The sequence below is a fragment of the Macaca mulatta genome, chromosome 1 (assembly GCF_049350105.2).
Source record: "Macaca mulatta isolate MMU2019108-1 chromosome 1, T2T-MMU8v2.0, whole genome shotgun sequence".
Taxonomy (NCBI): domain Eukaryota; kingdom Metazoa; phylum Chordata; class Mammalia; order Primates; family Cercopithecidae; genus Macaca; species Macaca mulatta.
Window position 1 is genome coordinate 70,064,980 of NC_133406.1, and position 25,196 is coordinate 70,090,175.

The 25,196-nt window shown below is 37.5% G+C and overlaps 1 protein-coding gene across 2 annotated transcripts in view; it reads left to right on the plus strand.

Annotated features, from left to right (window-relative positions):
- PPP2R5A (protein phosphatase 2 regulatory subunit B'alpha) overlaps window positions 1-25,196 on the plus strand; it is a 76,327-nt gene that overhangs the window by 41,364 nt on the left and 9,767 nt on the right. For both annotated transcript variants that reach the window (NM_001257639.1, XM_077994849.1), the window contains exons 3-8: window positions 4,165-4,266; window positions 14,852-14,944; window positions 18,792-18,922; window positions 20,229-20,288; window positions 21,592-21,700; window positions 22,398-22,451. In NM_001257639.1, the coding sequence (NP_001244568.1) occupies window positions 4,165-4,266; window positions 14,852-14,944; window positions 18,792-18,922; window positions 20,229-20,288; window positions 21,592-21,700; window positions 22,398-22,451 (549 nt within the window). The remainder of the gene's footprint in view (window positions 1-4,164; window positions 4,267-14,851; window positions 14,945-18,791; window positions 18,923-20,228; window positions 20,289-21,591; window positions 21,701-22,397; window positions 22,452-25,196) is intronic.

Here is a 25,196-nt window from a genome sequence, read left to right on the forward strand (position 1 = left end):
CTCGGCCTCCGAAAATGCTGGGATTTTAGGCGTGAGCCACTGTACCTGGCCATTACTGAGAACTTTTAAAGGGGAAAGGGAAGACCGATGAAAGACTAGGGATCTCCACATTTAAGTAGTGGGTAAGGGAGTCAGGTATAACACTTTAATTGAAAGGATCTTTAAGAAGATAAATAAATGGAATATCTGATGTGAAAAAAAACTACAGCCAACTTTTTTGAAGTAAGATTGTTTAGGATTCTTGCTGTTTATTAGTAATTCAACCTTATTTTCTATCAAACAGTAGGATTTTGTTTAGTATTTGTGAGTTTTTTTTTTTTTTTTTGTATTTTATTGTATACTAACAAAATACAAACATTTAGTCCAGTGCAGTGGCTCGCTTATGCTTGTAAACGCAGCACTTTGGGAGGCTGAGGTGGGAGAAACACTTGACGCCAAGAGTTCAAGACCAGCCTGGGCAGCATAGCAAGGACCCATCTCTACAAAAAGTACTAAAAATAAAAATAAAAAAATTAGCCAGGCATGGTGGCATGAGCCTTTAGGTCCAGCTACTCAGGAGGCTGAGGTGAGAGGATCGCTTGAGCCCAGGAGTTCAAGACTGAAGTGAGCCATGATCACCACTGCATTTCAGCCTGGTTTGACAGAGCAACACCTTATCTCTAAATAAATAAATAAATCCAGTTGGACTAATTAGATTGTCACTGAGTATATAATTTAAACTTATATCAGGGTATTGAAGCTAAAAGCAAATATAAATATAACCTACAGTTGCCTTCATTTCTTTCCCCTTGCCTAATATATGTTCTCAGGGAAGAACCAAATGTGTAGTAGGAAAGATAAGTTTGGCCCTAATATAGTAGTTGGGTTTTCTTTCATCACTCTGTAGTAGAAGACCTCTCAAAAGGAATTAGGAAATTTCGATTATTACAGAGGTTTTTTTTTTTTCTTTAAAGAGAATAAAAGCCTTCAATTTTTTTTTTTTTTTTTTTTTTTTTTGAGACAGAGTTGGCTGGGCACAGTGGCTCACGCCTGTAACCCCAGCACTTTGGGAGGCCAAGGCGGGTGGATCACCTGAGGTCAGGAGTTTAAGAACAGTCTAGCCAACATGGTGAAACCCCGTCTCTGCTAAAAATACAAAAATTAGCCAGGTGTGGTGGTGGATGCCTGTAATCCCAACTGCTTGGGAGGCTGAGGCCAGAAAATTGCTTGAAGAACCTGGGAGGCGGAGATTGCAGTGAGCCAAGATTGTGCCACTGCACTCCAGACTGGGCGACAGAATGAGACCCTGTCTCAAAAAAAAAGAAAAAAATATAAGAGTCTGTCTCTTTTCCCAGGCTGGAGTGCAGTGGCGTAATCATAGCTCACCGCAGCCTTGGCCTCCTGGGCACAAGCTATCCTCCTGCCTAAGCCTCCTGAGTAGGTAGAACTACAAGCATGCACCACCATGCCCGATTAATTTTTTCATTTTCTTTTTTTTTTTAGAGGTGGAGCTTTGCTTATTGCCCAGGCTGGTCTCAAACTCCTGACCTCAAGCAGTCCTCCTGTCTCGGCCTCCCAGAGTGCTGGTTTTACATGCATGGGCCACCATGTCCAGCCTCAAAAAAATTTAAAGATTGGGTATAGAGAGAGCATTAATCAAAATGAAATTGGCTTAAACTCCCACAGACAATAAAAGGAAGTGATAGTTTGAGAACATAAATATTAATTACTGGTGGACTTCTTCAAGGTTTTTTTTTGTTTTTTTTTTTTTTTTTTTTTTTGAGACGGAGTCTCGCTCTGTCGCCCAGGCTGGAGTGCAGTGGCGCGATCTCGGCTCACTGCAAGCTCCGCCTCCCGGGTTCACGCCATTCTCCTGCCTCAGCCTCCTGAGTAGCTGGGACTACAGGCGCCCGCCACCGCGCCCGGCTAATTTTTTGTATTTTTAGTAGAGACGGGGTTTCACCGTGGTCTCGATCTCCTGACCTTGTGATCCGCCCGCCTCGGCCCCCCAAAAAGTTCAGGGAGAAAAAGCAGTATTTCCTACTGTTACTGATTTCAAATGGCTTATATTCAAGAATTTTTAGAGTCGGGAATTAATCTCTAAAATTGTTGACAGATATTGAAAGTCTCAAATATTTGAGTCAAATTTGCTATATACTAATAAATTATGGGATTTAATTTCTTTGCCCAAGTAAAAAGTTGTGTGTTTGTTGTTGCTTTCTTAAATTTATTTTGATTTCTGTATGCACATAGTAGGTATATATTGTTGGTTTCTTAAAAATTTATGAGTACTAGGCCGGGCGCAGTGGCTCAAGCCTGTAATCCCAGCACTTTGGGAGGCCGAGACGGGCGGATCACTAGGTCAGGAGATCGAGACCATCCTGGCTAACACGGTGAAACCCCGTCTCTACTAAAAAATACAAAAAACTAGCCAGGCGAGGTGGCGGGCGCCTGTAGTCCCAGCTACTCAGGAGGCTGAGACAGGAGAATGGCCCGAACCCGGGAGGCGGAGCTTGCAGTGAGCTGAGATCCGGCCACTGCACTCCAGCCTGGGCGACAGAGCGAGACTCTGTCTCAAAAAAAAAAAAAAAAAAAAAATTTATGAGTACTTAATTTAATATCTAAGTAATACTTGAGTCATCTTACCCATTTAGACTCTTGAAGCTCTTCTGAATATTTGTTATATACGGTTAATTTTATTAGTAGCTACAAGGTTAACTTTTTCTTTTACTACTGACAATAATAAGTGTGATCTCAAGGACAAATTCTATGCTCTTGTGAGATATATTTGTTTTCAAATTTTATCGATGGCTTGCTGCTACTCTTTGTGAAATTGATGTCCATCAAACTGTTTATTCGCTTTGCCCTCAAGTACTGGCTTTGAGTTCTGGCTGATGAAATTTTAGGTTATTCTTATTAAGTCTTATGGTTATAGTAATTGACTATTAGCAGTAATTTGTGTACCAAAGATGCAACTTCATAAGAATAGTTGGGAATTTGCTTGCAATTTCTTGTCTTATCCTCTACCTCTGGAATAGTTTATCTCAAAATGATCAGCCCCTTAGTAGTTGGGCCTTAAATATTTATTAAACTACTTGGTCTATCAGTCTGTTCATTATTCTTTAAAAAATTGTAGATTGAGATCACAGTCTATCCTTTGCTAGAGAAAAAGGATATATATTACCTTAGTACTAAGATAATGCAAAGCATGAAATTATAAATACTGTATTTCACTGGATCTAAAATGAAGAACATCCTGATTTCAAGGTGGTTAATATGTTTTTTAAAAGTCTCAAAGTAGATGAGATGAAATACAGTAAATTAAATCATCAAGAAGTATTATAAACACATTTATAATAATAGTGAAGGCATTCTACCCTCGCCCACCTCTCTCTTAGTGTGGTATGTATAAGAATGGAGATATTTTACCAAACTCTGAGTTATAAGGCAAGTATAGAATATGGCCAGGTTGGAATATGGGAGGAATTGTAGAAAGATGAAATGAATCAAATTAAAGATAAGTAGAATTAATAACTTTTTCCCTCGAATTCCCTTTACTCCCTTCGTCTATATTCTCCCTTTCCCTTCTGTCTTTTTTTTTTTTTTTTTGGAGACAGGGTCTGGCTCTGTCACCCAGGTTGGAGTGCAGTGGTACGATCTTGGCTCACTGCAACCTCCGCCTTCTGGGCTCAAGCAATTCTCCTGCCTCAGTCTCCCCAGTAGTTGGGACCACAAGTATGCACCATGACGCCTGGCTAATTTTTATGTTTTTGTAGAGATGGGGTTTCACCATGTTGCCCAGGCTGGTCTTGAACTCCTAACCTCAGACAATCTGCCCCCTCGGCCTCCGAAAGTGCTGAGATTACAGGTGTGAACCACTTCGCCTGGCCCCCTCTTTCTTTTTGAGTAAAATTCGGAAAGAACAATTTATGATTTAATGAAGATTAATCCAGAGGCTATATCTAATCTTCAGGAGCTTAGGTCTGAGGAAGTCAAAGTTATTGGATAAGAGAAAAGAGAGAAACAAACACCTGCCTTCTTTGTATCTTGGAGAGGTTTATAGATTTTGAACTAAGCTTACAGCTATAACTTTTTTCTTAAAGTGATCTTTAAAATATTTCATTTTCAATTGTCGAATTCATTTACACATACAACAAAGAACATAAAATTATTTTTTCATTACAGATCAGTGCTAACATCTTCCGTACACTTCCTCCAAGTGATAATCCGGATTTTGATCCAGAAGAGGATGAACCCACGCTTGAGGCCTCTTGGCCTCACATACAGGTATGGAACATAATTACATATTGGCAGTTTTTATATTTATGCTATTCTGCAGAAATCATGGTTTTCTCATTTAGATTCTGAGTGTCTGTGTAAAATATTTAACTTTTATGGTTTTCTTAACATTATTTTCTTTCATGCAAATACTGTTTTTCAATGTTTTTTCATTATAATAAAATACACTTAATATATATTTACCATTTAAACCATTTTAAAGTGTACAATTCAGTAGCACAAAGTACATTCGCCATGCAGTATAACCCATCACCACTCTTTAATTCTATAACTTTTCGATCACCCCAAATGGAATCCCCATTGGCATTTAGCACTCACACCCCGTTCCCCTCTCTTTACAGCCCCTGATAACTACCAGTCTGCTTTCTGTCTCTGGATTTGCCTATTCTGGTATCTGCATATAAATGAAATTATGAAATATGTGGGCTTTTGTTTCTGGGTTCTTTCAGTTAGCATAATGTTTTCAAGGATCATAAATGTCATCTGTGTCAATACTTCATTCCTTTTTATGGATGAATTATTCCATTGTATGGATATACCACATTTGTTTATCCACTTACCAGTTGATGGACATTTAAATTATTTCCATCATTTGGCTACTGTGAATAGAGCTGTTATGAACAGTTCTATGTATAAGTTGTTGCTTGAACCAATAAATTTTGATACATTATGTTTTCCTTTCTTTTTCTTCTTTTTTTTTTGAGACGGCATTTGGTTCTGTCACCCAGGCTGGAGTGGAGTGAAGTGGCGTGATCTTAGCTCACTGCAACCTCTGCCTCCTGGGTGCAAGCCATCCTCCCACCTCAGCCTCCTAAGTAGCTGCAACTACAGATGTGTGCCACGACACCTACTAATTTCTGTATTTTTAGTAGAGATGGGATTTCACCAAGTTGCCCAGGCTGGTCTCGAACACCTGAGCTCAAGCAGCCCACCCACTTGGTTCCCAAAGTGCTGGGATTACAGGTGTGCACCACCACACCTGGCTCAAAATATTTTCTAATTTCCTAAGTGATTTTTCTTTTGATCCATTAGTTATTTAGGAATGTGTTAATTTCTACCTATTTGTGATTTTCCCAGATTTCCCTGTTATTAATTTCTAATTTTATTCCAGTATGTTTAGAGAATATACTTTTTTTCTTAAAGTTTTTCTTTTTTACTGCCTCTATAATTGCAGAATGGAGAATATGTTTTGTATGATTTCAATACTTTTAAACTTACTGAGACATATACAGTGGCTTAATATAGAGTCTGTCCTGGAAAATGTTTTATGTGTGCTTAAGAAGAATGTGTGTTCTGTTACCGTTAAGTACAGTGTTCTGTAGAAGTCTGTTAGGTCTGGTTGGTTTATGGTGCTGTTTAAGTTTTCTATTTCCTTGTTAATCTTCTGTCTGTTCTGTTATTTTAAAGGGGGACTGAAGTCTCTATTATTGACTTGTCTGTTTCTCTCTTCATTTCTGTAAGTTCTTGCTTCATGTATTTTAGGACCCTGTTGATAAGTGTATATAAGTTTATAATTGTTATATATTCTTTATAGATGGCCCTGAAAAGGTCCTTTGTCTCTAGTCACAATTTCTGTGTTAATTTTGTCTGATACTAGTGTAGCCACTCCAGCTGTCTTTTGGTTACTCTGGGTATGATATATCTTTTCCATCCTTTTATTTTTAATCTATTTGAATCTAAAGTGTGTCTCTTGTAAACAGCATGCAGTTGGATCATGTTTTGAAAATAATTTCTATAGTCTCTGCCTTTTTGATTAGAGTGTTTGACCATTTATATTTAATGTAATTACTGGTAAGGTAGGCTTTACAACTGCCATTTTGCCATTTGTTTTCTGTGACTTATGTCTTTTTTATTCCTCCACTTTTCCACTACTTTTTTTGTGTTAAATAGGTGTTTTCTAGGGTGCCATTTTCATTCCTTTGTTCTTTAACTATATTTAACTTTTTTTTTACTTCCTTTCCTTTTCCTTTTCCTTTCCTTTCCTTCCTTCTCTCTCTCTGTTTCTCTCTCTCTCTTTCTCTCTTCCTCTCTCTCTTTCTTTCTCTCTCTCTTTCTTTCTCTCTCTCTTTCTTTCTCTTTTTCTTTCTCTCTCTCTCTCTCTCTCTATCCTGGGGATTACAGTTAGCATTCTGAGACAATCTAGTTTGGTTTAATACTAACCTAATTTCAATAGTATACAAAATTTTGGCGCAGTATACATCTATTCACTCCCCACTTTTTTGTGATATTGTCATACAAATTATACCTCTACACATCATGTGCTCACCAACACAGTTTTGCAGTAATTGCTTTATGCAGTTGGCCTTGTAAAGGAGGAAAGTAAGAGTTATAAATAAAAATACATTTATACTGTCTTTTATATTTACTTGTGTATTTATCTTTACATGTGCTCTTTATTTCTCTTTGTGGATTTGAGACACTGTATGGCGTCCTTTTATTTCTTCAAAAGCCTGAAGGAATTTTTTTTTTTTGAGATGGAGTCTCGCTTTGTTGCCCAGGCTGGAGTGCAGTGGTGTGATCTAGGCTCACTGCAAGCTCTACCTCCTGGGTTCACACCATTCTCCTGCCTTAGCCTCCTGAGTAGCTGGGACTACAGGTGCCTGTCACCACACCTGGCTAATTTTTTGTATTTTTTGTAGAGATGGGGTTTCACCATGTTAGCCAGGATGGTCTCTGTCTCCTGACCTCATGATCTGCCCACCTCAGCTTCCCGCCTAAAGGAATTTCTTTAGTATTTCTTGTAGGGCAGGTTGGCTAATGACAAATTCTTTCAGTGTTTATCTAGGAATGTCTTAATTTCCTCTTCATTTCTGAAGGAGAGTTTTGCTGGATATAGAATTCTTGGCTAACAGTCTTTTTCTTTCAACATGTCATCCCATTTGTCTTCTTACGTCCATGGTTTTCTGATGACAGGTTAGCCATTAATCTTACTGAGGATTTCATTATGTATGTGAAAAGTCATTTTTCTCTTGCTGCTATAAACGTTATCTCTTTAAGTTTTGTCAGTTTGATTATGATGTATCTAGGTGTGGATCTTCTTGACTTTATTCTACTTGTTGTTTATTGAGTTACAATTAGAATTCATTATGTAAACTAATGTTTCATAATCTTTGAGTTATTTTTGGTCATTATTCAAATATTTTTCCTGCCCTTTTTCTCTCATCTTCTGGGACTCCCATTTATGTGTATGTTGCTATAATTGCTGGTGTCCCACAGGTCTCTGGGGCTCTGTTCAATTTTCTTCATTTATATATGGATTCTAGGTATTAATGCCAATTAATTTGCTGATTTTTTTTTTAATTTTGCAAGTACTTATATTTTGTAGTGACCTTTACATTTTCTGTTATTATAAAAAGATGAGAGAGGCTGGGCGTGGTGGCTCATGCCTGTAATCTCAGCACTTTAGGAGGCCGAGCTGGGCGGATCACCTTAGGTCAGGAGTTCGAGACCAGCCTAACATGGAGAAACCCGTCTCTACTAAAAATACAAAATTAGCCGGGCATGGTGGCACATGCCTGTAATCCCAGCTACTCAGGAGGCTGAGGCAGGAGAATCGCTTGAACCCAGGAGGCAGAGGTTGTGGTGAGCCGAGATAGCGCCATTGCACTCCAGCCTGGACAACAAGAAAGAAACTCCGTCTCAAAAAAAAAAAAAAAGATGAGAGAAAGAAAATTATATTTTATATCATTTGGGATACTTTATGCAGTATTCTGCCTCATTATTTATTAATTTATTCATTCTGTGTAGCACCTATACATCCAAATAAGATGGAGAGGAGTCCTAGGATTAGTGAAAACTGATAACAATTTTAAGATCTGTCAGCACATTAGAGCTTACAGAACTAGAAAATCCAAAGTGGTAAATTATTTTTTAATAGAACTGTACACAAGTTTATATGAAATTTTGTTCCATAGTTGGTATAAAATTAATAATGCTGTATTTGATATGCAAAGGTTTTACAAATTCTCATTAGCTGATAAGTTGACAAGCTGATAATGAAAAATTCTCATTAGCTGGTTTTTTAATCAGATGTAGTTGAATGGTCTGAAAGAGACCCCTTGGTCTTTGAATTTTTAAAATTAAAGAAAGTGTTTTCATTAGGATATATTTATATGCTCATGGAAAGTAACAGTGGAAATTGAGCCAAGTAGACAATATGCTTTCCATTTTTAACTGGTATGATTTGAGGTTTTATTTAAATTCCCTGAAACCAGTGGTTCTTAACATTTTAGGAGGTGCTAAGTTGCTTTCAAAATATGATTTTTTATTTTTTATTTATGTATTTATTTTTGAGATGGAGTCTCACTCTGTTGCCCAGGTTGGAGTGCAGTGGCGTGATCTTGGCTCACTGCAACCACCATCTCCCAAGTTCAAATGATTCTCCTGCCTCAGCCTCTTGAGTAGCTGGGACTACAGGTGCTTGCCACCATGCCCAGCTAATTTTTGTATTTTTAGTAAAGATGTTGGCCAGGCATGTCTCAAACTCGGACCTCAAGTGATCCATCCACCTCAGCCTCCCAAAGTGCTGGGATTACAGACATGAGCCACTGTGTCCATCCCAAAATATGATTTTTGAGAAGTAGTTCTCTCTCAAGACAAATTCCCAGAGATACAAGAAATTCTCATTCATCTATGGTGCCTTGATTAAAAGGCTCTGCCCCAGATATATATGTTTATAGTTAAAAAATCCTTCCAAAAACCAAAATTTCTAGAAACCAAAATTTGGCCTACAGTTTTTAAATTTGGCAATTAAATGGTCTAAGGACATCAGAAACTGGTAGATACTGAAGTGACCTGATTTATAGGATTTGTCAGTACATGTAGCTACATTATTAATCATCTTAAGTTTTTTTAGATGGAATATTAAAGCTACTCTGACAGATTATAGGGAATTGTAGCACTGAAGAAATTTGCTCAATGAAAGTTTCTTCTGCTGTTATAATGTGTGCTTAATTCACCTGGAATTCTTTTGTTTTGTACTAACAGTTTACATTTTACATTTAGCTTATGAGATCCTAGATACTAGAAATTAATTTGTTATGGTGGAAAATAAACATTAGTTGTTAATGAGGGAGAGTAATTACAAGTAATCTCAAAACCTTTCAAGCCTTTGTTTTCCCCACCCTTTTCATGAATTTTCTAAACATGTGCTAATAAAAGTTTATCTCTTTTTACTTATTCTTACACTGTAATGGAAATACTAATGAGCAATGAAATAATGGAATAAAAAGAGATAAAGGAACACAAGGAAGGTCATTTCAGTATTAGGGGATAGGTTATATCTTCTAATTTATTAAGTGTCATATGGTAACTATTAATGTACAACAGTTTTAAATTATTTTCTCATTTCTTTCCTAAGTATTATTGCTTTCTATTGAGGACTAACAATATATTAATTTTCTGCACTTTTAGATAATTAGGACACTTGGCTGCTGTACTAGCCTGGAATACAGGCAGATTGTGTATTTTCACTTTCTTTTATTAATTACTTTAGTGGCACAGATAATTAAGATTTAATTGTGTAGGATAGTGCCTAGAACATAGATCTTTTTAGGAATAACTTGTGTTTTAGGGATTAGAGAGCTTTTCTGTTTGGGCAATATAATTAGAAATTTAAACTGGCAACATACATGTTTTACAGTGTACACCTTTACATTCAAATAACTCTTGGCCATATACTATATTTTAAATATTTTCACGGGCTAAGAATCCAAAATGGTAGGAATCATAGCCTAATGCACTAACTTTATAGGCACAAAAATAAAAAGGAATATCTTTTATATAAGGTTAAGAAATACTTTTATTGCTTTGGCCTTTTTAATTGTGAATAGTTATTATCTTTTTAGTTCTTATGAATGAAAGAGCAGAAGAAAAAAACCTAGGCTGACTGTATTTAAACTATTCAAGGTTTATGCAGAATCTATTGTTTTCACAAGGATTACAGAGAAAAACAGATTCTTAAAAAACTAAGATTTTGTTAATGTTTACCTTATCCCAGGCAATGTTCTTTTTGGGTGCTTAATATGTAATATATAGTTGAGTATGCATTAATTTTTATATGAATTCTTTTATATATTAAATCAGTTAAAAACCTTATTTACGTTAGTTTCCTCTTAATAGAGGTTGGAAAACATTGGTCACCTGTATTACTTGAAAGCAGCCTCTTAGGTACTTGTAGATCATTAAAGTTTGCTTCTCAGTCTTTGCCTCTCTGAACCAAACATTTCTATTCCTTTCGCTTTCTGTATAGGTCTTATTTTTCAGATACTTTAATCATCCATGCTGTTTTCTGTTGGAACTTCTCCCAAGTCTTTTTAATGGTGAAAACCAGAATTTTATGTTTTATTTTAACTCCTTTAGGAAAGACATGGTCAGAACTGAGTAGGAGGGTAAGATTACACTCCTCAATTCCCTATACTTTTTAGTTATCTTTCATTTTTTAGGGTATTTTTGGTGTACAGAAGTAGAAGGACTAGCCATACATTGAACATAGGTGAAGTTTGTCCTTTTTATTAGTGAACTGAATTCATTGGTGAAATGTGTGTTTTTCTTTGCAACATTGTTTCTTAGATTCTTGGAGCAAGTTATTTGTATAGAAGACCATAGAAGGCTGGGCGCAGTGGCTCACACCTGTAATCCCAGCACTTTGGGAGGCTGAGGCAGGTGGATCATGAGGTCAGGAGTTCAAGACCAGCTTGAACAACATGGTGAAACCCCGTCTCTACTAAAAATACAAAAATTAGCCAGGCGTGGTGGTGCACGCTTCTAATCCCAGCTACTCAGGAGGCTGAGGCAGGAGAATGGCTTGAACCCAGGAGGTGGAGGTTGCAGTGAGCCAACGTTGCGCCATTGCACTCCAGCCTGGGCGACAGAGCAAGACTGTGTCTCCAAAAAAAAAAAAAGAAAAAGAAAAAAGAAAATAAGACCATAGAAAAACTTCAGTGACTACATAGAAACACAACCTCTTAACAAATGTGATTTGCATTCATTCAGTAAGCATCTGTTGTGCGTCAAGCATTTTTGTAAACATTGAGGGTAAAGTACTGAACTAAGCAAAATCCCTTACATCCTAGCAGAGAAGAACAAAATAATAATAAAATAATTGGCATACATTCTATGTTAGGGTGTGATACATTTTTTAAAATGTAGGATGGGGTATATAGAGAGTGACACTGGGACAGGATAAATTTTATAAATTTTATAGAAGCATAATCTCGATTATTCCATTTTGAAGATTTCCAGCTCTGTAGGTCACTAGTGTGTCTTCTACCTCTATTTGGGATAACTATTCAATAATTTTTTCTTTTCTTTTTTTTTTGAGATAGAGTTTTGCTCTTGTTGCCCAGGCTAGAGTGCAATGGAGTGATCTCGGCTCACTGCAACCTCTGCCTCTCAGGTTCAAGCGATTCTCCTGCCTCAGCCTCCCAAGTAGCTGGGATTACAGGCATGCGCCACCATGTCTGGCTAATTTTGTATTTTTAGTAGAGATGGGGTTTCTCCATGTTGGTCAGGCTGGTCTCGGACTCCTGACCTCAGGTGATCCACCCGCCTCAGGCTCCCAAAGTGCTGGGATTACAGGTGTGAGCCACTGCACCTGGCCCTCAATATGTATTTAAGTAACTTTTTGTCATCATCTCTTTAGTGGTGCTAAGTTGGCAGCATAACAGCATTTTGCTGCTAATTTTGACTGATCACCTAATGTTCACTGTGTCAGGTAAATAATGTAGATGAAAACTATCAAAGAAATTATATGTGGTATTCGTGAATGGCACAGGTTTCAATTTATATATATGGTTTAGAGAATTCAGTTTGATTTGTAGCTTGATGTCATAAAAGTCTCCCATAGGACAGGCTATTACTCTGAAAACTATTAAGCCTTAGGCCCTATATTTCTGATGAAGATCTTAAGAAGGGAGAGTAGATAGGCTAATACATGCTACATTTGGCTCATGTTTAACCTGATCCCACCTTATGATGGAATCTCCAGGGATTTGCATAAAGATTTGGAGTCTATAATTCCATACCATCAACCTGTACTCTGCACTCTCTTGATCTCAAGACATGCTGCTTAAAAAGACAAAAAAAAAAAAAAAAAAAAAAGGCCAGGCATGGTGGCTTACACCTGATTTCCCAGCACGTTAGGATGCTGAGGCGGGTGGATAGCTTGAGCCCGGGAGTTCGAGACCAGCCTGGGCAACATGGTGAAACTCTGTCTCTAAAAATAAATAAATATATATATTTTTCAATCAAGACATGCTGCTACCTTTCTATAAAATAAAAGCCATCCTCTTCCTGAGGATCCAGAATCGAAACAAATACAGGGCTCAAGTTGCATATCCTCCTTAAAGCTTTTCCTACCTTTTCCACAGTGATACAGCCCTTTTCTAAATAGCTCCTGCACTTATAGTCTGTGCCACGTAATATAATTATTGTGTAGTGAATGGGCTTTTTAAGCCATACTATCCCTAATGTCTGTTCATACTATACGTAGCCCAGTACTGGACATGAAAATAGGCATTGAGTGAGTAAGTTGTGCCATTAATGAAACTGCATAGCAGTCCATGAGACTGTGCCGACTTTTCAGAGCACTCCGTGATCAGTTTTGTGTATCTTTTTGCATGTGTATACCCCAAAGCAAAATTATCTGTTATCTTTATTGTTGTTTGATTAGAAAATTGTCTATGAATAAAAACTTAAATTGCTATCAAGTTTTATTTCTTGTTATATCCTTAATTTATAATAAACACAAAATATTAGGTAACATTAGACCAGATAAGCATCACTCCTTTTCCACAGTTGGGCAGAGATACATCAGGCAAAACTGTATTTGCTCAGATCCCCAAACCATTGTTAGCCATAGAATGTTACTGAACTCACTGTAATAAAAATGTGTTGTTACTTGGTGAATGATAAGGCCTAGATCTGGTAGTGCTTTTGTTTGCTATAACGTCTATTAATTTAGCGTAGCAATCTTTCTTTTCCCTTTTCTTCCTTCTGCATCTAATCTAACTGGCTACCTAAATGTTTATTGAATGACTGTTTTTGCTTTGGGATAGAATCCTCCTTTTTAATTTTTAGGGTGTTAAATTGATATAATATTGTTTAATAGCTAATAAGATACATTTTGGTCTAAGTTTCTGCCTTTTTATAGCTATTAGGTTACAATAAAAAAAACTTTAGTCATATTTGCCTTTCTCCTTGAAAGCAGGTGTGATAGTGACAAGCTCAACCAAGTATTTAATTCTGATTTGTGGTAGCAAATGCACATTTCCTATTACTTGTAGGTTGCTTAGCAGTTTTATAGAAGGCCTGCTGTGACTTCTAGTTTATTTGCTGTGGTTGGTACACAGACATTTCTTCCCTAGCCCTGTACTTATGTAATTTGGTTCATTATTTCTCAAGTGTGGATAGGATATGCTGGTTTTGATTTAATTAGTTTTCCTACTGTGGTTTTATAGAAAGACCAGAAGTTTTTCTTTTCCTTTCTTTTTAAAAATTAATAATACAGTGCCTGTCTTTTTTTTTTTTTTTTGAGACGGAGTCTCACTTTGTCGCCCAGGCTGGAGTGCAGTGGCGCGATCTCGGCTCACTGCAAGCTCCGCCTCCCGGGTTCACGCCATTCTCCTGCCTCAGCCCCCAAGTAGCTGGGACTACAGGCGCGCACCACCACGCCTGGCTAATTTTTTGTATTTTTAGTGGAGATGGGGTTTCACCGTGTTAGCCAGGATGGTCTCGATCTCCGGACCTCATGATCTGCCCACCTCGGCCTCCCAAAGTGCTGGGATTACAGGCGTGAGCCACCGCGCCTGGCTACACTGCCTGTCTTATCTGGGGGTTGTTGACTCTGCATTTAAGAGACTCTGTAGTGATTAAATTGAGATAGGTAGTAGTCCACTGGGAAGGAGCCTGTTACTAGTGAGTATGGATTACAAAATAGGAATATATTTCATTAAGAAATATTTAATTTTATAGGCATTGTCCTTCTTTTTTAGCTCCTGTAATTTAACGTTTTGCATCAAGTTATGTAAAGCAATAAATAAATCTCAAAGTTTATCATGTTAGGAAACCAAATTGTGAATATATAGTTTCTGGGTTTATTTATTTATTTATTTATTTATTTATTTATTTTTGAGACAGAGTCTCACTTTGTTGCCCAGGCTGGAGTGCAGTGACACAGCACAATCGCGGCTCACTGCAGCCTTGACCTCCAGACTCCAGGGATCTTCCTACCTCAGCCTCCCAGTAGCTGGGACAATAGACACACGCCACCATGCCTGGCTAATTTTTTGATTATTTGTATAGACAGAGGTCTCACCATGTTGTCCAGGGTGGTCTCAGACTCCTGGGCTCAAGTGATTCTCCCACCTCCGCTTCCTAAAGTATGTTAGGAGTACAGGCATGAATTTTTTAAAAAAAATTTTTTTATCAACTCATTACATTTTCAGATCTCATTATGAGACCTGAAATCTCCCTACTAAGTTGGTAAGAACAGGTGTGTTTTTAATATGAAGTGATAATTTAGGGTAATATTTTATAGCCATCATCTTAGCTTTTATTTGACTTTCTCTCATAGTTGGTATATGAATTCTTCTTGAGATTTTTGGAGAGCCCTGATTTCCAGCCTAGCATTGCAAAGCGATACATTGATCAGAAATTCGTACAACAGGTAAGGAACTCTTTTGTCTTAGATTCTCTTATATTCATCTTAGCAATGATTTATTAACTTATGATTAAAATAGAGTAGTCTTTCAAAACTTTAATGGTTTATTTTAATTTGACAGCACTTAATATTACTGCCAAACAATTAGAATAAAAGTGAAGTAGCTCTGAGAATATGAGTATTTTTATCAAGGGTAAGCGTCTAATGAAGTCAATCAGATTATCCTATTTAATCCTAAAGTATCATAGTTATTTTATAAATACCAGAAAAACAAGCCTTTCTGCAGTATCTAAGAAAATTTGGTATTACCATTCAATCCAAGGGAAATCTTTTGTTTTACATTTGTAAGTCTTTGAACTTGACATATATTTTAAGCATTGGGACTTTGAAATGACAGGGGAAAAAAAGAATAGAATCATTGTGAGGAATTTGGGCTTTAGGCTCCTTTCCTGTCATTAAGTATCAATTACCTTTCCCTTTTTCTTTCCTTTTTGCACCTAAGCATCCCACCACCCAATTTCTAAACCACAGATAAAATGGAATCATTAAGAATATAAGGAGGTAAATTGTGATGCCTTTTTTCTTTATATAAACTGGTTATTAGCTGTTATTTTTAGAACCTACATATTCACAATTTCTAAGAATATATATTTTCAAAACCTTTTCAAAAATTTAAAGGCCTCTTTTTTTTTTTTTTTTTTTTTTTTTTGAGAGGGAGTCTTGCTCTGTTGCCCAGACTGGAGCGCAGTGGTGCAACCTCAGCTCACTTCATCCTCCACCTCCCAGGTTCAAGCAGTTCTCCTGCCTTAGCCTCCCAAGTAGCTGGAACTACAGGCACGCACCACGGGTATGCCCTGCTGATTTTTTTTTTTTTTCTATTTCTAGTAGAGATGGGGTTTCACCATGTTGGCCAGGCTGGTCTTGAACTCCTGGCCTCAAGGGATCCTCCCGCCTCAGCCTCCTAAAGTGCTGGGATTACAGGTGTGAGGCACTGCACTGGCCTAAAGGCCCCTTTTTAACTATATAGAATTGGCCGGCCCCAAAGAAAATTGTGAAGTAGACTAAGCCTTTCTAGGCCTGAGTATGCAGGCCTCTTTAGGAATTTGATGCTGAGGCCAGGATTAAAATCATTGCAAGGACCTTTCCTATCCTTCAGACTACTTTGTATGTGCCCTATGATAAAGATTCTACGAATGTGAGTTTGGTATGTTTAGAGCTCATTTTTGGTCATTCGTAACTACCCTTGACCTCATATAAAGTATTCTGAGCAGTTGCTGTGAAAGATTGATAAATGAAGAACATTGTCAGCCTAAAATATTTCCTTGAACCATTGAAGTAGCTATTCATAAACTATAAAGAAATATTAGGTGTGTATTAACAGTAACATATACATTTTAATCATGACTAAAATTAGATTAAATGGAGTTATGTTATTTTGGTAATTGTAAATGAACGCCTGTTTATTTCCTTGTGCAGCTCTTGTGTGGGATACAGTAGGGAGGTCTAGTAATGCCATATGAAATTGTATTTAGGCCGGGCGCGGTGGCTCAAGCCTGTAATCCCAGCACTTTGGGAGGCCGAGACGGGCGGATCACTAGGTCAGGAGATCGAGACCATCCTGGCTAACACGGTGAAACCCCGTCTCTACTAAAAAAATACAAAAAACTAGCCAGGCGAGGTGGCGGGCGCCTGTAGTCCCAGCTACTCAGGAGGCTGAGACAGGAGAATGGCCCGAACCCGGGAGGCGGAGCTTGCAGTGAGCTGAGATCCGGCCACTGCACTCCAGCCTGGGCGACAGAGCGAGACTCCGTCTCAAAAAAAAAAAAAAAAAAAAGAAATTGTATTTAATACAATAACAGGTTGAGGGGAACATTTGCCTTAGTGCTTTGTTAGTCTAGAGCTTGAGGTGTTTAGGCTGCTGTATTATTTTGTGGTGTGAGGGCAGCAAGAATAAAACTGGTGGAGCAGGATCTATTTCTACCTTCTACTTTAAATGTTTGAATTATCTGAGAAGCTAGGGCCCAGTAATTGCTTTTAGCAGTTTATATGGCTGTTTCTCTCTTGTTGCCCAGGCTGGAGTGCAGTGGCTGGATCTTGGCTCACTGCAACCTCTGCCTCCCAGGTTCAAGCGATTCTCCTGACTGAGCCTCCCAAGTAGCTGGGACTGCAGGTGTGCCGACATGCCTGGCTAATTTTTGTTTGTACTTTTAGTAGAGACAGGGTTTCACTATGTTGGTCAGGCTGGTATCAAATACCTGACCTCAAGTGATCTGCCCGCCTTGGCCTCTCAAAGTGCTGGGATTACAGTTGAGAGCCACTTTGCCTGGCTGCCATTTTTAATTAGAATAATTTGATCTGAACTTATTAGGTATAGTAACAAAAATTCTCATATTCCATAGATATTTTTTGCTGGAGTCTCATGAGGGCCTCAACAGCCTAGCAAACAAAGAATGGAAACTATAAGTATGTCAGTTGTTTTGGGAGATATAAATATGACTTAAGTCATCCACTGTGGTTTCAGATGCATGTGTTAGCAATTATATATAATTCAAAACAAAATGGAATAAGAACTTCTGATGAGGTTTAGAGCTTGCTATCTTTATTGTAATTATAAACACGAAAGTTCAGAACATAAAATTCCTTGACAGCTTTACAGATACTTGTACTCTAAAGAGAGTATTTTATATTTTTCTAAGAAAATTCAATGTTTAAAATATAATATTGGTTTTTTTGACAGAAGAAATTAAGTTTCTTTACCATTGTAAATGGAAATTTGAGATTTTGACTTTAACTTTTTCAAAAGTCTCTTCTCTCAGGTTTTGCTGAAAAGTTGTGCAGAATATAGGAGTGCGCTGATTGGGCCAGTTGAGGTATAGGACAGTGCTGATTGTGGAACTGGTTTAAAATTTTTTAGCTATTTGCTAAGCTGAAAAAGCTATAGACTGGTCATAGTGGCTCACGCCTATAATCCTGGCACTTTGGGATGCTGAGGAGGGCGGATTGCTTGAACTTAGGAGTTTGAGACCAGCCTGGGCAACATGGTGAAACCCCATCTCTACCAAAATATATAAATTAGCTGGGCGTGGTGGCATGCGTCTGTAGTCCCAGCTAGTTGGGAGACTGAGGCAGGAGGATCTCTTGACCCCAGGAGGTCGAGGCTGCAGTGAGTTGTGATTGCATCACTACCCTCCAGTCTGGGCTACAGAGCAAAACTCTGTCTTTAAAAAAAAAAAATTGGCCTCATCTTTTATTCTAGTGTTATTTTATATCTGATTTCTATTCTATTAGTATGTATCTGCCAATATTTTATCCTAATAACTGAACGTTAATTTTTCAACTGTTGGCATGGTAACTATCTTGAATTTATTGTAAATTCACAAAAAGTAGTCTTAGTATGTGTACATCTTTCTATTAAACTAGAAATATACATTTACACATGGATTTTTTTAAACTATTTGATGACTTGCAATCTAAAAACTTAAAAGATTTTCCATGTAGTTTTGACTTTCAAAAAGCATTAAAAATCCCAAATTTTAACACTCCAAAATTGTGAGCCTGTTTAGTATTCAAGAGTAGGATGGAATTTTAAAATCAGTGGGAAGATAAAGAAAAATCCACTTTTTGAAATATTTATATTTATTGTAAATGTCATATTTTGAAGTGAAATAAGTGAGAAGAAATATTCCCTAAGCTTTTCCTCAACTTCATTACTTAGCAAGAATAAAGTCAGTGTGGTAAGGCAGAACTCTAAAAAATTTTTGAAAGATGTCATGGATAATCTTTCAAATCAAAATTAGAATAAAGCTTTAGCTCAATTATTTTTTAAAAGTAATTTCTCAGATTTCTTTTAAAGCTCCTGGAGCTCTTTGATAGTGAAGATCCCAGAGAACGTGACTTCCTGAAGACTGTTCTGCACCGAATTTATGGGAAATTTCTTGGATTAAGAGCATTCATCAGAAAACAAATTAACAACATTTTCCTCAGGTAAATTAATCATTTATTGTATATTGCACTTCTTCCTCCTACATATCTTCTTGTATTCAAGTTGTCTTTGTTTTTTGAGACAGGGTCTTACTCTGTCATCCAGGCTGGAGTGCAGTGGTGAGAACATAGCTCATTGTAGCCCCCATCTCCCAGACTCAAGCAATCTTCCTCTCTCAGCCTGCCAAGTAGTGGGACGACAGGTGTGCACCACCACGCCTGGCTAATTTTTTTTGACTTTTAGTAGAGACAAGGTCTGTATACTATGTTGCCCAGGCTGGTCTTGAACTCCTGAACTCAAGCAATCCTCTTATGTGGGGCCTATCATTTGCTTGTAGTCATCCCTCAGTATCTGTGAGGGACTGATTCCAAGGCCCCTGCTAATACTAAAATCCAAAGTCCCTTATATAAAATGGCATAGTATTTGCATATAACGTCCACACATCCTCCTGTATACTTTATCTCTCGATTACTTATAATAATACAATGTGAATGCTATGCAAATATATGTTATTCTATATTTTAAATTTGTATTTATTTTTAAAAAATATTTTTGATCTGTAGTTGATTGAATGCACGGATATGGAACCTGTGGATACAGAGAGCCAAGTGTACTTTATAAATATTAATCTGTTAAGTAGTTGCTTCAGATCAGGAGATTTCATAACAACAGCCACATTTAAGGTTTGGTTTGTTTTAATTAATTGAAGATCTGGCAAAATTTGGTTACTATTCCCACATTGCAACAATTAGAGATGAGTAACACCTGCCTTCTCTAGAGTGAGTATCCTTCTGCAGTTCTCTGTCATCACTTCCTAAGCCCATTTCAAATATCTACCCTATTCTATTTATGTCTCCCTGCTTTAAAGGCAACCCTAATCTTGGAAAGCTATGCAGCCTATATAGTTACAGGTTTAAAGAAATTCTGATTAAAAATGGCTTTATTACATATGGGCCTTTTTCTCTTGGATTTCCCTATAATTAGAGGTTTCTTATTTTAAAAAGTATTTCTTTGAGAAAACTTATCTTTCTTATAAATTAAGTTGAATATTCCAGGTGAAATGACAATCTGTTATCTTCACATATGGCAAGTTTTGGCAAAGGCATATGTAGTTCATTAGGAAACAGATCTTCTTTTGTAAGACTGATATGAATTAATTGGTTTGGGGCAAAAGAGCTGATAAGACCCAAAACATGCTTGTGTGTTTCTAATAGCTGTCCTTTGGATTGATTTCTTCACCCTCCTGCCTGTTTCTCTTAGTTTTCTGAAGTTTGATTTTGATTACATCTGTCTTTATTTTAAATTTAGGTTTATATATGAAACAGAACATTTCAATGGTGTTGCTGAACTTCTTGAAATATTAGGAAGGTAGGTCAGGTTTTTTTGTTCTAAGAAGTAACTTTGAATGTTTTATGTATTAAAATCTTAGCTGGGGTTGAAGAAATTATGTCATATTTTAGAGTTTAAATGTAGAGCCCATAGTTTCTCAACTGAAGTTTTTTTTTTTGTTTTTTTTTTTTTTGAGTTGGAGTTTCACTCTTGTTGCCCAGGCTGGAGTGCAATGGCACGATCTTGGCTCACTGCGACCTCTGCCTCCCGGGTTCAAGCAATTCTCCAGCCTCAGCCTCCTGAGTAGCCGGGATTACATGCGCATGCCACCACGCCCAGCTAATTTTTGTATTTTTATTTTTAGTAGAGATGGAATTTCACCATGTTGGCCAGGCTGGTCTTGAACTCCTGACCTCAGGCAGTCCACCCACCTCAGCCTCCCACAGTGCTGGGATTACAGGCATGAGCCACCACGCCCAGCCTCAACTGAATTCTTATTACCTTTTGCCATAACATTTTGCCTTCTTTATTCACTACGTATTAGTATTAAGAGAATTTTAGACCCTTCTGTTACTATTTTTTTTTTTTTTTTTTTTGAGACGGAGTCTTGCTCTGTCACCCAGGCTGGAGTGCAGTGGCCGGATCTCAGCTCACTGCAAGCTCCGCCTCCCGGGTTTACGCCATTCTCCTGCCTCAGCCTGCCAAGTAGCTGGGACTACAGGTGCCCGCCACCTCGCCCGGCTATTTTTTTGTATTTTTTAGTAGAGACGGGGTTTCACCGTGTTAGCCGGGATCGTCTCTCGATCTCCTGACCTCGTGATCCGCCCGTCTCGGCCTCCCAAAGTGCTGGGATTACAGGCTTGAGCCACCGCGCCCGGCCTCTGTTACTATTTAGAGAATGATTTTAGTTTCCTTTATTAATAGTAGAAAATGATTGTGGAGAGAACTACTTCTTAATTTCAGATTATCCAACAAAGTAAGAAAAACTACCCATTTACTTCAGAAAATATTGAACGTTCTAACAATATTATGATACTGACTCTCCTGGGGCCTTGGGGGGAAAAATAAAGGCAACATCGCATAAAGTGACAGGTTTGATAGAAAATAAAGATAGAAATTACTTGGGAATTAACTGACAGTCCTAATTTTCTTTTGGAATCATCAAATGACTTAGAGGAACAGACTTCATAGTAATAGTCTTCCTAAAGTAGTTTGAAGATGAACGGTCATACAACACCAGGATTGAAACAGAGCACTGTTCCTTATGTACTCATGGATATGACAGCTTTTAGAAACAAAGTAGTAACTACTTAACCCTTCCCCTGCCTTTTTTTCCCTCCAGTATTATCAATGGCTTTGCATTGCCACTGAAAGCAGAACATAAACAATTTCTAATGAAGGTTCTTATTCCTATGCATACTGCAAAAGGATTAGCTTTGTTTCATGCTCAGGTAAGTTTCAGAAAAATTTCAAATGAAATGAATATTATTTCAAAGGCAAATATAAAGGCAGAGAAATTGAGAAATACTGAGATGACAGTTTTAAGTATAAGCAGTTTGCTTACAAAATTACCCAAAGCAAATTTTTGTTATCATTTTAAAATATTTAGTTGTTAAGACCAATTATTTAATTTCTGTATCTACACTTACACTTTAAGTGTAAGATACACACTTTCCTCATATTTTAGTCCAGGCCTTGACCTAATATGTGACTTCCAATAAATCCCACATATCTACAGAATGTTTCTTCCAGCTGCAATAACCTAGACCTAGTTAGAGAGATTTTGGTCTCTTCTATTAATATTTAGAGAATAATATATCAGCATAGGTATATATGTAGAAACATGCTGAAAAACTAAATTGTTAGCTCTAGTCTTACTTCAGTTAACTTTATAGTCAGAAATTACTGCAAAAAATCTTTTTTAAACTTGAAGTTACTTTCAAGGCTAAAAAGTTACACAATTGTGAGTATAGTTTCATGACTGAGGTATTTCACAATTTCATTCACAATTGTGAGTATATTTTTATATATCAAAATAATTTGTCAAAATGAGGTAGTCTAAAAAATATTGGCTAAATATAAAAAAATCCTACATTATTAAATGTTATCTCACTCAGTAATATTTATAAACTGTCCCTTACCTTTTAGCTAGCATATTGTGTCGTACAGTTCCTGGAGAAAGATACAACACTAACAGAGCCAGTAAGTGTTCTATGTATTTTCATGTTTTTGGTCTGCATTAATAGCATTTCATTGTAGCTTTCTTTTTATAGCCTTTATAGTTATTAAGTAAAATAATGTACCTTAAGCTAAAATCATTTAGAAGAAGAAATGTGAGATTAATCTGCATTCAAAGAAGGGGTTAGGAGGGGAGAGTTCTCATGGTTATATGTCTTGAATAACCAAAATATAGACTACTATTAATATGTAGTAGTTAAGATGTACAATGATAGGATCAGATGACCACAGTGAAATTTTATATGCATACTGTCTTCACCAATAATCTTTTAAATCTTCATTCACCTTCTGGAATTAAAGCATACTTCGAGGGTCCCAAAACTACTACTCCCTTGAATTTTGTTTTGTTTTTAATAATAGAATTTTTGCCACTCATTAACGATAAACCACTTGATAGGGATAGAAAACATTTCCTTGCTTTTGGTGATTTAAGATGTAATCTTGGAATAAAAGTTGTTTATGAACCAGCAAGGCAACTTAGTCTTTTAATTCTACTGTTATTTGCCTCTAGAATGAAAATTCAGGAGTGAAAACATAATTAGTTATGAAAATTTACTGATGATTCAAGAAAAACAAAAGATGAAGTAGGGGGAAACAGAAAAGTATAAAAGCATAGAAAACTTTTTAACCTTGGTGAAGTATAAGTATTTTGAGAGAGTGCTTTCTAGGCATGTTAAATCTAAATATTTACCTAGTATTAGGTTGGTGCTTTTAAAAGATTTAAAAGTAATGGCAAAAGCCACAATCACTTTAGCAGCAGCCTAATGAATATTTAGTAAATAGCAAAGGGTTTGAAGGATTAAAACTAAAATATATATGTATTTTTACTATATTATGAGCCTTCTCAGGCTATCCCTAGGGATGCTTGAAAAAATTATATATTTAGTATTCTCCCTTTCACTTGAACTTTGTGTAATGGAACAAAAGACATTTTTCTACTCCTTAATTTTTTTAGTTTTTTTTACTTCTAGATTTACAGTGTTTTCTAGAAACCGCTGTAAACAGTTTTGTTTTTTTTTTTTTTTTAGACGGAGTCTCGCTCTGTCACTTAGGCTGAAGTGCAGTGGTGTGATCTCGGCTCACTGCAAGCTCCACCTCCTGGGTTCACTCCATTCTCCTGCCTCAGCCTCCCAAGTAGCTGGGACTACAGGCACCCGTCACCACACCCAGCTAATTTTTTGTATTTTTAGTAGAGACGGGGTTTCACTGTGTTAGCCAGGATGGTCTCCATCTCCTGACCTCGTGGTCCGCCCACCTCAGCCTCCCAAAGTGCTGGGATTACAGGCATGAGCCACCACGCCCAGCTAGCTGTAAACAGTTTTTAAAGACAATTCAGGAGAATTAAAAATCATATATTTACAAATGAAACCACATAAACCTCTGAAGTTGATTCAAACTTGGCTGGGTGTGCAGTGGCTCACAACTGTAATCCCAGCACTTTGGAAGGCTGAGGCAGGCAGATAACTTGAGGCCAGGAGTTTGAGACCAGCCTAGCCAACATGGTGAAACCTTGTCTCTAGTTAAAATACAAAAATTAGCTGGGCTTGGTGGCACGGGCCTACAGTCCCAGCTACTCAGATAGTGAGGGCACAAGAATTGCTTGAATCCAGGAGGCGTAGGCTGCAGTGATCTGAGCTCATACCAGTGTGCTCCAGCCTGGGCATCAGAGTGAGACTGTCTTTAAAAAAAAAAAAAAAAGAAAAAAGTAAAACCTTAATACAAATCCATGATAACTCCCATTAGAATTGAGAAAAAGAAAACCCATAATAACACATATTGAAAAGTCATGGTTCATGCTTGGTAAATAGTATACAAATAAAATTTTAATTAATTTGGGGTGGACAAGTAAGACAGGTGATTTATTTTTAAAGAATGGAAGATAGAGGCTGGGCACAGTGGTTCATGCCTGTAATCCCAGCACTTTGGGAGGCTGAGGCAGGCGGATCACCTGAGGTCAGGGGTTCAAAATCAGCCTGACCAACATGGTGAAACCCCATTTCTACTTAAAAAAAAAAAAAATTAGCTGGGCATGGTGGTGTGTGCCTGTAATCCCAGCTACTAGGGAGGCTGAGGCACAGGAATCACTTGAACCCTGGAGGCGGAGGTTGCAGTGAGCCAAGATTGCACCAAAAAAAACCACAAAAGCACTTGACGATTAGGGCAAGGGATGATGGCCAGTTACTCAGCTTTTATCTGGCTTGGCTGAGCTGGGTTAATGAAAATAGGAGCAGGATGAGGAGAGAGAGGAAGATAAATACCCGGGTTAAGAAAGGAAAATATTTTCCAACTCATAAAGATCTCTCGATACAGAGATCTTGCAGTTTCTAACATAGGCCATTCCAGTGCCATATTACTTGGGTTTGAGCCTTAATACTAATTTTCTGGAAAGCAAGCATTCATATCAAAGCTTTCTACAAGTTATAACTAGCTCAGAGCTTTTGTTCATTTATTACTCAAGCCTGTAATCCCAGCACTTTGGGAGGCTGAGGCAGGCGGATCACCTGAGATCAGGAGTTCAAGACCAGCCTGGCCAACATGATGAAACTCCATCCCTACTGAAAATACAAAAATTAGCCGGGCATGGTGGTGGGCACCTGTAATCCCAGCTACTTGGGAGACTGAGGCAGAATTGCTTGAGGCAGGAGAATGGCTTGAACCCAGGAGGCGGAGGTTGCACTGAGCGGAGATCACAGCACTACACTCCAGCCT